Source organism: Buceros rhinoceros, unplaced genomic scaffold, assembly GCF_000710305.1.
Source record: "Buceros rhinoceros silvestris isolate BGI_N320 unplaced genomic scaffold, ASM71030v1 scaffold15765, whole genome shotgun sequence".
Taxonomy (NCBI): domain Eukaryota; kingdom Metazoa; phylum Chordata; class Aves; order Bucerotiformes; family Bucerotidae; genus Buceros; species Buceros rhinoceros.
Window position 1 is genome coordinate 25,646 of NW_010413591.1, and position 11,682 is coordinate 37,327.

Here is an 11,682-nt window from a genome sequence, read left to right on the forward strand (position 1 = left end):
GTGTGATGGGATGGCAGCACTCTTGGAGCTCTCTAGATGACATGTAGCTACCTGCCTTTGGATATTCTGTCATTGCCATCTAAGATTTTTGCTACCATTCATTCACTTCTGGTTTTCTATTATTTTTGCCCTTCCAGAATCCTATCTAAGGAATGTTCCTAAAAATAAAACATTTTCTGCAGGCCTTAAAAATAATACACATTTGCATATGCGACTTGCTGGGAACTGTCTTCCGTGTATTATAAAGAATTTTGTCAGATTACATACAATTGTAAAATCTTAGGTTTTCGAATTTTATTTCTTTACAGGCCAGAAAATTTGGATGAAGCAATCTAACTAAGTTGCCGTCATGAGCAGAAGCAAGCGTGACAATAATTTCTACAGTGTTGAAATTGGAGACTCGACTTTCACTGTATTGAAACGGTATCAAAACTTAAAACCAATAGGGTCAGGAGCACAAGGGATAGTATGGTAAGGTTTTTTTAAAATTTAAATGTACTTTTAGGTTCCCTTAATAGAATTTTGAGTCCTTTAACTGATGTGTGTTACTGAGTGGGAGTGTGGAAAAGTAGCTATTACATGCAAAACAGCAATAGTAAGTGTTGGGCACTTTTCCTCAGCAAGGGCTGTTGCTGTTGCTGCCTGACCTCTGTCCTTCCCTGCATCCAAACCGATGCCCTTCTGTACACGTTCAGCCAGCTGTGCTGAGTTTCATTAAAAAATGGGGAGGTGGTAGACATGACGGACACCTAAGAAACTGATCCTAAACCACACTGCTTACAGTGAAACAAAAGCCAGAGATACTTGCTGCTTTTAAATGCCTTTACTTCTTGAAATGGTTTGTTAGGGTCTTGTTTCATAATCTAAGTAGTCCCCGATACTGGTTAGTGAGCATTTGGATAATGACTGTCACTGTAATATGTAAACACCTGATGCAGTTTAGGAAAATATGACTTGACTGTATAATTTACTGAATAGGAGCTCTGCTGCGTGGACTGAGGCGTCTGATTGACTTAAGATTGGTGACAACTAGCTGCTTGTAGGCACTGTTTCCTGTGCAGTGATACTGCCCTGAAGATAAATGTTGGTTTCAGCTTCTTGTGAGTTTTTTTGAATGTTTGAGAGAAGGATGTAGCTAGCACAGGAACTTGCAGATTTTTTTCCACTTTATTGTGACTCTTAAGATGCTAACCAAGGACATAAAAATACAAAAGAAACACATCAAGGCAGAGAAAGGTAGGGAAAAGCATAATCTTCTCAAATACTTTTCCCTGTAACTTGATCTTGTCTTGTTTACAGAATATGTGGTACAGGTGGGTTTTTAATTGGTATTTGTATTTTAGCTGGGTTGATAATAAAACAGTGTGCTAATTACAAATGAAAATTTTGGTCTGTAAGCAGCAGCAGAAAAACGAATCTCTCTTGTTTTCGTATGTGTTACTATAATGAGGACGTAGACTGTCTAGAGTTTGTCTATTTGTTACAGAAATGCCTGCAAAAGCTTTAGATGTTATTACTGTCCTTCAGATTCCCAGCCATATGTTACTCTGCCTGTTTTCCAAATTTACTGCCCCTCCTAGAGCTGAGATCGAAAAACTGACCCTTTAATTACTCTGGTGTCCTTCTGTAATTGCTGCTAGTGGTAACTGAAGCCTTTTTAGTTAAACCACTCTGATTACCCCGAGGAGGACTGGAGTGCTCATGTGGTTAAATCTTGCCAGTGTCTGGAGAAGATAGTATGTAATTCTTGTGATTTGGGTTGCATTTTTTGTTGTTTAGGGTTTTTTTAAAAGCCTGATCCAACTTGATTTGGAGGAATTTTAAGTAGCTGGCCTAAAGGCTCAACCATATCTAATACTGAAACAGACTCTAAAGCTGTGGTTATGGACTGGGGATGCAGAAGTTACTACAGGATTTTCACGTTGGCAATCTTTCCTGGCCATCTCTTTGCCGCTCTTTTGTAAGATATTCCTTACCTTGGGGATAGGCGGGGGAAATTTCAGACAGTGGAAAATGTAAACCAAAGGAAGTTACCAGTATATGTTTTTTCTTTCTTCAATAGTTACTAGAGGGTTTGATGATGTGAAAAAAGAAAAATCATTCAAGCCTGCATACTCTATAGACATTGTACTTTTTTAAAGTAGCAAGTTGCAGTTAGTAGATCCTGACCATTTCACTAGCAGTTGTTCTTCATCTGGTTTTAGTACCACTTTTGATAAGAGACAAGAAAACAGTATTTTCCCTGCTGAGACTTTTAGCAACTGATAAATATTTCCTGAGCCTGCATGGTAGTCAGTTGTTGTATTACATCTCACAGGAAACAAAGTCCGTGCCTTCCTGTCGTGGAAATGTGATACGTATGGGGGGTGTCACAGCCTGTGTCTCTGAATCATATAACATTCTTGGTATTAGTCTGCAAACGAAATGTTACTCTTTCTTTTTCCCAAGTAAAAGCCAGTGACATCAAGATGTTAAATCTTTCCTAACATTTTTTTGTTCTGTTTTCTCTTGACATTGAGGGACACTTATGTAATGTATTTTTCCTCTCTCCTCCTCCTTTCCTTTCAGTGTGAAGATTTGGCATAAAACTGTTGTGCTTATTATGTTTTAATTGCTTTGGATCTTTATTAGGTGGTCTGTTCTTCAGTGCCAATGAGTGGCAAGAACTCAAGATATTTTAGGAAGCAGAGATCCTGCATTATTCTGTGGAGCGTGTTGATACTATGAAGCTGAGAAGCATTTCTAAATTTCAAATTGCCGAGCACACAAGAACATTTTGCTGTTGCACTCCATAAAGCTGAACAATACTGGAAATTTGTTTTATCTGCAGATATGACACAAGGTTTCTGAAAGAAGTGGCAACTGCCACAGGTTAAAGGGCCTTGACACTGAGATGTGATTATTTTTTATTACAGTGCAGCTTATGATGCCATCCTCGAACGAAATGTTGCAATCAAGAAGTTAAGCCGACCATTTCAGAACCAAACCCACGCTAAAAGAGCCTACAGAGAGCTTGTTCTTATGAAGTGCGTTAATCACAAAAATGTGAGTGTAGTGTCCTGCTTTAAATGTTAAAGAATCAATTAGAAGGTTTTAGTTTGTAAAAGTCTTAAATTACTGCAGAGAGTGGCATCCTTTGTAGATTATGGAGATTTTCATTGCACGGTTCTGTCCAGTGGTAAGTGTAGAAGGATATTTCAGAAGAGCTGTTACTTAGTTTTAATACTTTCCCAGTCCTTTCAATACCCCCTTCAAACTCAGGAATCAGTGTTACATTGCTACATTTTGCAAGCTTCTGGCAAATAAGACCACCATGAGTGGTAAGAGCATCCTTGCTTCTGTTGCTGCTGCTGTAGACAGAGAGGAGAAAAAAGGCTGTAATAATTGCTTTTTATTTTTTTTTTCCTGGTGCACGAATAAGTTAGGAATTTGTGTTGTGACTACAGGAACTCTCTGATGCTTAAGCTTGTGGAGTAGACCAGATCACAGAATGGGGAGTGAATAAGTGAAAAATTTACCAGAGTTGAACTACAGAAGTCTGGCATTGGCTGTTTTCTTCCTTCAAAGACAGCTGTGTGCAGTCTTCTTCACCTTCCCTTTTAATCCCCCTTTGGCAAGATAAAATTTCCCCTGGCTACTGTGGAAGGAGGGAGTCATAGAAGACTTACTCTGAATGTCTTTTAGCTACTTGAGAAAATTTTATAATTTTTTTTGGACACAGACATAGTTTATACATGGATTCTCTGAAGGAGGTTTTATCTAATGGTGTGATTTGTGTGATGATGAACTATTGCAAGCCTGCCTGATTTTTGAGTAGTAGCTTGACCTGTTTCTGCACATCCCATCTGTTCTTAGCAACTGGGAAGTATCCTAAAGAAGCTCCAAGAATCTGTTTTATTTTTTGGGTGGAGTTGTTGCTTCACCCGTTTCAATTGGCAAAGAGGTACGTATCTCTTAGGTCGACTTTGTGAGTTTTTAGTTTTATTTTTCCTCATATGCAATAAAAATTTTACCAACTCTCTTCAATCTGAAAGTAGGAGGCAGGGGAAGACTGACTAACTTTGTTAGGTTTTAAGCTTTGAATATCATCCTGTTCATGCACAGAGAGTATCTTCAGATTATGTGATTCGTGGAGGAAAAATACTCCTTCTAAAATCATTAGCATCGATTATAGCATGGTAGGCCTCCTTGAGCCACTGAGCATCTTGAGTTTCGATGTGTGCTGTGGTGGCTCGCAACAAAATACTGGGTATTGGTTTTGAAATGCTGGCTTTGCCACTTTGCTATCGGTACAGTACAATTATATTCCTCTCCCCCTTCTTACAGATAATTGGCCTGCTGAATGTGTTCACACCACAGAAATCTCTGGAAGAATTCCAAGATGTGTAAGTCTGATTTGAACTAAAGCAGAGAGTTAATTTTAAAAATATTCATGGAGAAAGATGAACAAGGGAAAGAATACAATAAAATAGCAGTATAATCTGATTATTATTTTTTTTCTTTTCTTCATAAGCTACATAGTGATGGAGCTCATGGATGCAAATCTCTGCCAGGTGATTCAGATGGAGCTAGACCATGAACGAATGTCCTATCTTCTTTACCAAATGCTGTGCGGTATCAAACATCTTCATTCAGCTGGAATTATACACAGAGTAAGTGAGCTTAACTGGGTACTTTTTGTATTGCAGCTGGTTTTGTCTTGAGTATTTAAAAGACAGAAAAAATTCAGAAACAGGAATGCAAAGGGGGATCCATAGCCGGTCTCGTAGGCAGAGAGAAAGCTGAAAGGGAATCATCACGATTAACCTTTTTCCACTGTAATTATGGAATGAATCTTTTGAATAGTTGAATTATTCGGTAATAATCTGCACAGAGCAAATAAAGGCTTGCAGTGAGTTAGATTACCTCCTCTAATTCTAGACAATGTTCTATTTTAGTAGTCAAGTCAGGAAAGAATATCTGAAAGCATCTCTGCCCTTACTGTTTTGGTAACCAAATCTGAAATCCTATCTTTTGGAAGAACTGCCTATTTTATTTCTGCTGTTTTCTAGCAGAGCAATGAATAGATATTGGAGGTCTCCAGATAAACAGATGATAGTAAAGACCTGCAAGTGTAACGATCATACACCTGAGTGTCACAAAGCATTCACTCAAGACTGCCCACAGACAAACCCGACTTCTGCTTTTTAAATGGCATGCGTGTATTGCCATCCATCCTAGAAATTCTGAATTTAAGGTTGCCTGTTCAAGCTGAACATCTCCTGTATATTTGTATATAGTGCAAAGATGGCTTGAGATTGACTAGTTATAGCTTTTTGGATATAATCTCTACTATTTTTTGAAATTATAAGCTTGCATTTATAAAGTGCTACATTTTTCATTGTAATTTTTTAGAGTGTTTTAGTTTTCAGTTTTGAAATTATGCAGAAGATACAGTTAAACTTACTCACTTGTGATATTTTCAGTCATTACTACACAGTCTTCCTCATGGATGATGTACACATCAAAGCAAATCAAGAAAGGCAATTCCGAGCGCCATCGCGGGAATTGCTCCTTGTGGACGCTTGTCCACTTCAGTAGTCAAACTCATTGTGACCGGGGTGTGGAATGGCCTGCAAGGTGGATCTGGCAGCAGACACTCCAGTGCAGTGTGTTGTTTTTCCCTCGAGGGAACTGGGACAAGTGTTTGAATAGAGAATATGGATCGAATGGTCAAGCACTGCTTCCTTTTGCTCAGCTAGCTCTTGTATTCATTGACTGCCTCATTCTAGTGAGGAGCTCAGGGAGAGAAGGTGAAGGCTTCCTTCTTATGTGCAGTTTGCCCTGAACTGCTGTGTTTGAAAGAGGTGGGCGAGGGAAGGCCAGCAGAAGCATTGCCTGCAACCAGGCTTTGTACTCTGTGCTTCTTGGTCTGCATGTGGGCATTGAGACATGTCGGTGAGTTTCTGGCATTATTCTAGAAATGCTTAAACAAAGTGAGGTTAACTCCCTTACCACAGCTGTGGTGTTATATTGCATACGACTGGCAGTACGCTGTCCTTTGTGTCCTGATGCATCCACCTGTGGGATTGGAGTAGTGGGTTTATATGCAACTTCACACTCTACAGTCTTTTCAGTACTTAGGTAAGTTTAATGCTGCGGGTTTTCCTAGGTTTTTTTAGTTTTAGAAAACTGCATGTCGTATGGACATTCTAGAGTAGGTAGTGTAAGAGTGTCTGTTCTGTGGATCTTAGTGCAGGCAGGAGGGAGCTTCTAAAACCTGCTTCAAAGGTGGTTCATATGCCTGTAAAGCAGGCATCAAATCATTAAGCCTGTAGAAGCAATGGATAAATGTAAACATTCATACGTGTACAGAAGAGTAGTAAGTGCTCAGGTGGTTGTTGGATAGGAGTAAAGACAGCTTTGAGGGTAGAATTCCTGTCTCTGTATATATGGTGAAGTCTTTGAAATGCTTCATGTTGTGCTGTAATATGAAGTACAGGGATAACCTATTCCTAAGAGACTGGGTACAATTGCTGTAGAAATAATAACATATGTATGCATGAACGCTTTTGAAGGACATGGGCAGATACATTTCACTTGTGTGTCTTCATGGTAGATGCTCAGCTGACAGCTTCTTCTCAGACTTTGTTAGAAGATGAAGTATGTTCAGGCACAATGTTTGCATTACTTCCCTAAAGCTAATTGCTTTGTTGAAACAAACTCCTTAAACATAGTTTGTGCTACTGCGGCTGCCCAAGGAGCATTCTGGCTATCAATCTAGGGTACTTCTTTAGTGTCCTCTAAAGCTTTAAGCTTTTTTTGGTGTTGGTAGTTTCGTGTGGTTTGTCACTGGGTTCTTAATTTTCTAACACAGCTGCAGTAATCTCAGCATGTCACTAGCTTTTTCAAAGCTTGCTGAATGACTGAAGTTACAACAATCCATAGGTGTGCTTGTAGCACGGGATGCTACCTGCCATAGAAATAAAATTGCTGTTTTCATAGCAAGTTAGAGGTACAGAACAAGGCAGAGATCAAACACAAAAAGTTTCAAACAACTTCACTTAGAAGTTGTAGGGGGCATACCTAGCTGCCACATCAGTGGATAAGGATTTGATCTTGCTAAAGATTTAACTATAGCTTTACACTGGCTTTAACAGATGTTGGCAAATGAAGATTGCTGTGTACAAAACGTTTTGCAGAGACGGTGTTTCCAGCAAGCGTAGAACTACATGTCCATTTGCATTTCACAGTCTGAGGAGGATGAATGATCAGTGTTGCAGAGTTGTGCCTCACTGACTTGCTGAAGGACACACAGTGTCTCATTAGTCTTGCATGGAGGCTCTGAAGCATTTTATTCTGCCTGATTTTGAGCACTTAACAAAGGTGCCTGATTATGGAAGCTCACTCACACACTCACTCACACAAATCTTGCTTTGGAAAGGGAAAAGCCCATAGAAGCCATGACTTACCTTCCAGAGATATCCTTTGCTCCCTGTCTGGTTAATGAGGAGACAGCCATGAATAATCTCTAATTTTTAGGCACTGACATTTTACATTTTTAAGGCTAGGCAAGATATCTTCTGCTAGAGGTTCTGGATATATATATGCAGCCTAACTGACTTGATCACTCCTACAGGAGCTTTTGGGTCCTTGTTTATTTAAAACATAAGAGGTATTGGTTCTGTGTGAATATGGATGCAGTGTCAGTCAACTCTTGCCTTCATAATTTTGAAGGATAGTTCTGTATTCCGAATTACATATTTCTAGGCTTCGTGACAAGTACATGACGTTCAGAAATTAACGTGAACAGTGCTGCGTAAGCTTTTGCTTTTTGTCCCTGTAGTGATTTTTCTCTTGCAAAGACTAAAAATCTTAACATTTTTTGTGTTAATTCTGCATCTTTGGGGAGGATGAATATAGTTAATACTATGAGTGTGCACCTGGGATTCTGCAGTGAACATCCCTTAAATAATAGACGTGTGCAAAATAAAGCTGATAATGAACAGAATTGTAGCAGAATCTGAAACATGCATATTAAATAGCTGGAATGCCTTATACTACTTGAATTCATTCGTGGAGTTTGAGAATCTTTTAAGCCAAAGTTATCTGGAGAGTTTGTGGATGTGATCTGGAAGTGCATATGTGACTATGTGAGTGAGTGATACTTCTAATTACCCATTAAAACTCTGTTGTTCTGGAACTCTTTCCTGATTTCCTCTCTGTCTTTGATGCAGCTTTCTTGGCTTTCTGAGGAGTTTGCTGAAAGCCATACAAGTACAAATGAAAACTGCATACATCTTGCAGATAGCCACTTTTAAGTCTTTGTGAAACAATGATAGATAGCGCTGCTTATCGAATGCCTGCAGCTCAAATGCTGGAGTCCTCTGCCACATCTGGGGCTTTTCCCTCATTAATCTTAGAGTATAGGCAGAAAGGATCCAAGCCTTATCTATGTCCACCTGTGTGCTGTGAATGATTTTATGATGGCACAGTTATTTGGAAGTTACTCTGTAATATTTGCTTTGTGACATTCAGATGTGTTTGAGATCCTCCTGATGTGACTGAGTATGCCTCTGTAATGTCCATATAAAAAGTGGTAAAGCCACTATTGTCAATGGGGTTTGAGGGTCAAAGTGGAGAGAATAGAGTTACCAAGTTTCTAGCTAAGATGATCTGAAGCTGTATCAGGGCATTTTCCGCTCCAGTTTAATGATTGCATTAATTTCTGGCAGTTTTTTAATGGTGCCCTTTTGGGTTTGGTCACCAAAATTAGTATAAATCCAAATCCTGAATGGAAAACTAAATTTGTGTGAGCATGGGAATTTCCTTCCTTTTCAGAGAAACATCTGCATTGGTTCAAAAGAGGTAATGCAGCCTCAACTAGCAAAGGAACCTTTTACTTTTTACATTCATGTTATAATTTTAGTAATTCTTGTATCAAGATTATTATTGCATCAGATGATTTCGGCAGTTGTCATGTTACTTGTGAGTAACTGAACTGTTGCTCCAGCGAGCAGTTTCTAGACCTTTCCTCAGAGCTAACATTTCTTACTAACCTGGGTTTATTTCAGACATTGCTAACATGTCATGTAGTGCTGGTTGTATTTTCCTTCTTTAATTGCTGTGTAAATCTACAAGCACAATAAGGGAATTAACTGTAGTCTTATGAATGCATATGAATTAATGCAAGGGGAAAAGAAACCGCAGTTATAGCAATAACCTAGTTGTATATGTGGGGTTTATTGTTAGCGGTATTAACTTTTAAAAATGTCAACCACCGAGTACTTTGTGCTTGTCTTAGCAGTCATATATGATGTTTCTTTTTAAAGGATTTAAAGCCCAGTAATATAGTAGTAAAGTCAGACTGCACTTTGAAGATTCTTGACTTTGGACTGGCCAGAACTGCAGGAACTAGTTTTATGATGACGCCTTATGTAGTGACTCGTTACTACAGAGCACCAGAGGTCATCCTAGGGATGGGATACAAAGAAAACGGTCAGCAAATATAGTCTTTCTTTGGCATAGCTTTATTTTTTTTTTTTGTTTGGCACACCACATTTTACATGTTAATGTTTTTTTCAAGCTGTAAAAATGTTATAAATTAGCCTTGTGACCAAAATGCAGATTCTGGATACACCAATTTGTTTATTCAATTCAACCCATTGGAAATGTTTGCATTTAATAGGAGAAGAAAATGAGGGCCTTGTTTGTTTAAAAATTTAAATAACTTGCTTGGTAGATTTAAGTTTCATCCAGGAATAACTGGAAATATATTTACTTAATATGTGGTACATACCTTGATATACCTTCACCTGACTATTCCTGATGAGGATGTGAATTGCAATTAATCACTAAATGTGTGTCCTAAATTTAGTGTTTAGATAACCATATTCAATATAGCCTTTCAGCGTTTAGGGAACTTAAAGACTACTGAGGAACAAGCAAGCTCAAACTATCCACTGCAGCATTACTTTTTATTAAAACCAGCCTACTTTAAACCTGCCACACCAAGTTCTTAATTAATGTTGCTGAAGCAAAATAATACACTTGAGACAAAATGCAGAGTACTGTCATGTAGCGTCATAGATTCTATGAGGTCCATGATGAATTCCAAGGAAATTGGTTTACTTTGTCCCTCTGCTTGCATGCATTTCCCTCCACACTCACTCTGTGGCCTTTCTCTCAGTATCTTCTACAAGAAAATAAGAATACAGCATTTGAGGGAAGCACATGATCAAGTACACTGCATCTTCTGGATGAAGCAGCTAGTATCCTTAATAACGTGTCATCCCTGAAATTCTGTTTTAGCAGCCCCAGTTCTGCTGCCATTTCATTGATCTGCTGTCACTGTGGCCAGTTCAGCTTGCTTGGTGTTTCCATCTCGGGCAGAGAGGTCACCTTTTGCAGCAGATGTTTTATACCCTCTCTTGACCGATTAGTCCTACAGTAAGGCCCATGAGATGCTGTGATGCTCAAGGCTTTGTTAGCTGTCTCCTGGTGATGTGAGGCATGGCTCCTCAGGGCACTGACAGACACAGCTGGGGCTCACTCTGCTACTCGGGATTCTTAATGTCGTCTGCAAACTTGCCTGGCAGCTGCATACCATTACAGCAAGTGACTTCAGGTTGTGCATAAGTGACAGCTGGAATGTGCCTAGAGAGCTGGTTTTGTTGTCGTTTATAAAAGCCAAGAAGGCTAACTTTTATTGGTGTTCACAATGAAAAAAGCTCAAAGGAATGAGACTAGATCTTTTTTGCAAGGCTGTGTTTTTTATTTCTGTTTGGATCGTTAGTGTGCATGAGAGGATGTATGTTCCTGCAGATGGCCTCCATGGCTGGCTATTTCTCCTGTCATTTAGAAGTTGAGTGGAGTGAGCTTAAAGTAATCTTTTTAACTGGTAAAGTTTTGTTGAACACATATTTAAGTTTGTCTTTCTTTTTTTTTCCCCCTCAAGACTTTACATTGGCCAGTTAAGAGACACTAGGTGAAAGAACCTAAAGCTGCAGTCTGATTCATTCAGCCGCCTTACACAAGGAACTGATACAATGGAAGTCACAAGTTTTCTGACTTGGCTTGTCCAGTTTACACTTTAAGTAATTTTGAGTTGCAAAAGTGTGAAATGTTCTTTTAATGAAAATGTTGCTTAGATTGGTACTGGTCTTAAATAGATTGTGTTCTAGAGAACCCTGTCGTGCTAGTGACAATCCTGTTCCTTAAGCAAGCGTGAGTTCTGTTGTGCGGCAGAATGTAAATGAAAATTTACTTCCATATGAAAAACTATCAGTCTTCCCAAAGTCCGATATGTGGTAGTTAGATAAGAATGACACTTTTGGAGAACGTACATCTGAGTCAGAAGACAGTCTGCATTTCCTTATGTACTGTTGTCATTAAAAGGCTATACAGATAAACCGTTACTCTTCTCCTTGTGATGCTCCTCTGACAGGGAGGTGTAGCTGCAGGGGGAAGGGAGGCAGGTATCAAGGGTGTAATTACAGTAAGAACCATGCCTGACCAGGATCCTCACCCATTAAGCACTGATGCCTATTTTAGCCCTTTAAACCCATAGTTAAACTAAAAGTTAATTGTTTCAATTTAGACTTAACCATTAGTTAGCTATCAATTGTCAATAATTAACATAAACATTTAGTTTAATTGAACAGGGTTATCTGTCAGTTTAGTGCCATTTCTGTGCCCTGCTGA

The 11,682-nt window shown here is 39.0% G+C and overlaps 1 protein-coding gene across 2 annotated transcripts in view; it reads left to right on the forward strand.

Annotated features, from left to right (window-relative positions):
* The first annotated feature begins 312 nt into the window (after positions 1-312).
* MAPK8 (mitogen-activated protein kinase 8) overlaps positions 313-11,682 on the forward strand; it is a 21,968-nt gene continuing 10,598 nt past the window's right edge. The window contains exons 1-5 of one of the 2 annotated variants that reach the window (XM_010136814.1): positions 313-471; positions 2,916-3,045; positions 4,327-4,385; positions 4,514-4,652; positions 9,312-9,477. In XM_010136814.1, the coding sequence (XP_010135116.1) occupies positions 350-471; positions 2,916-3,045; positions 4,327-4,385; positions 4,514-4,652; positions 9,312-9,477 (616 nt within the window). In that variant the 5' untranslated portion in view covers positions 313-349. The remainder of the gene's footprint in view (positions 472-2,915; positions 3,046-4,326; positions 4,386-4,513; positions 4,653-9,311; positions 9,478-11,682) is intronic. The other variant, XM_010136815.1, reaches the window with a different exon arrangement.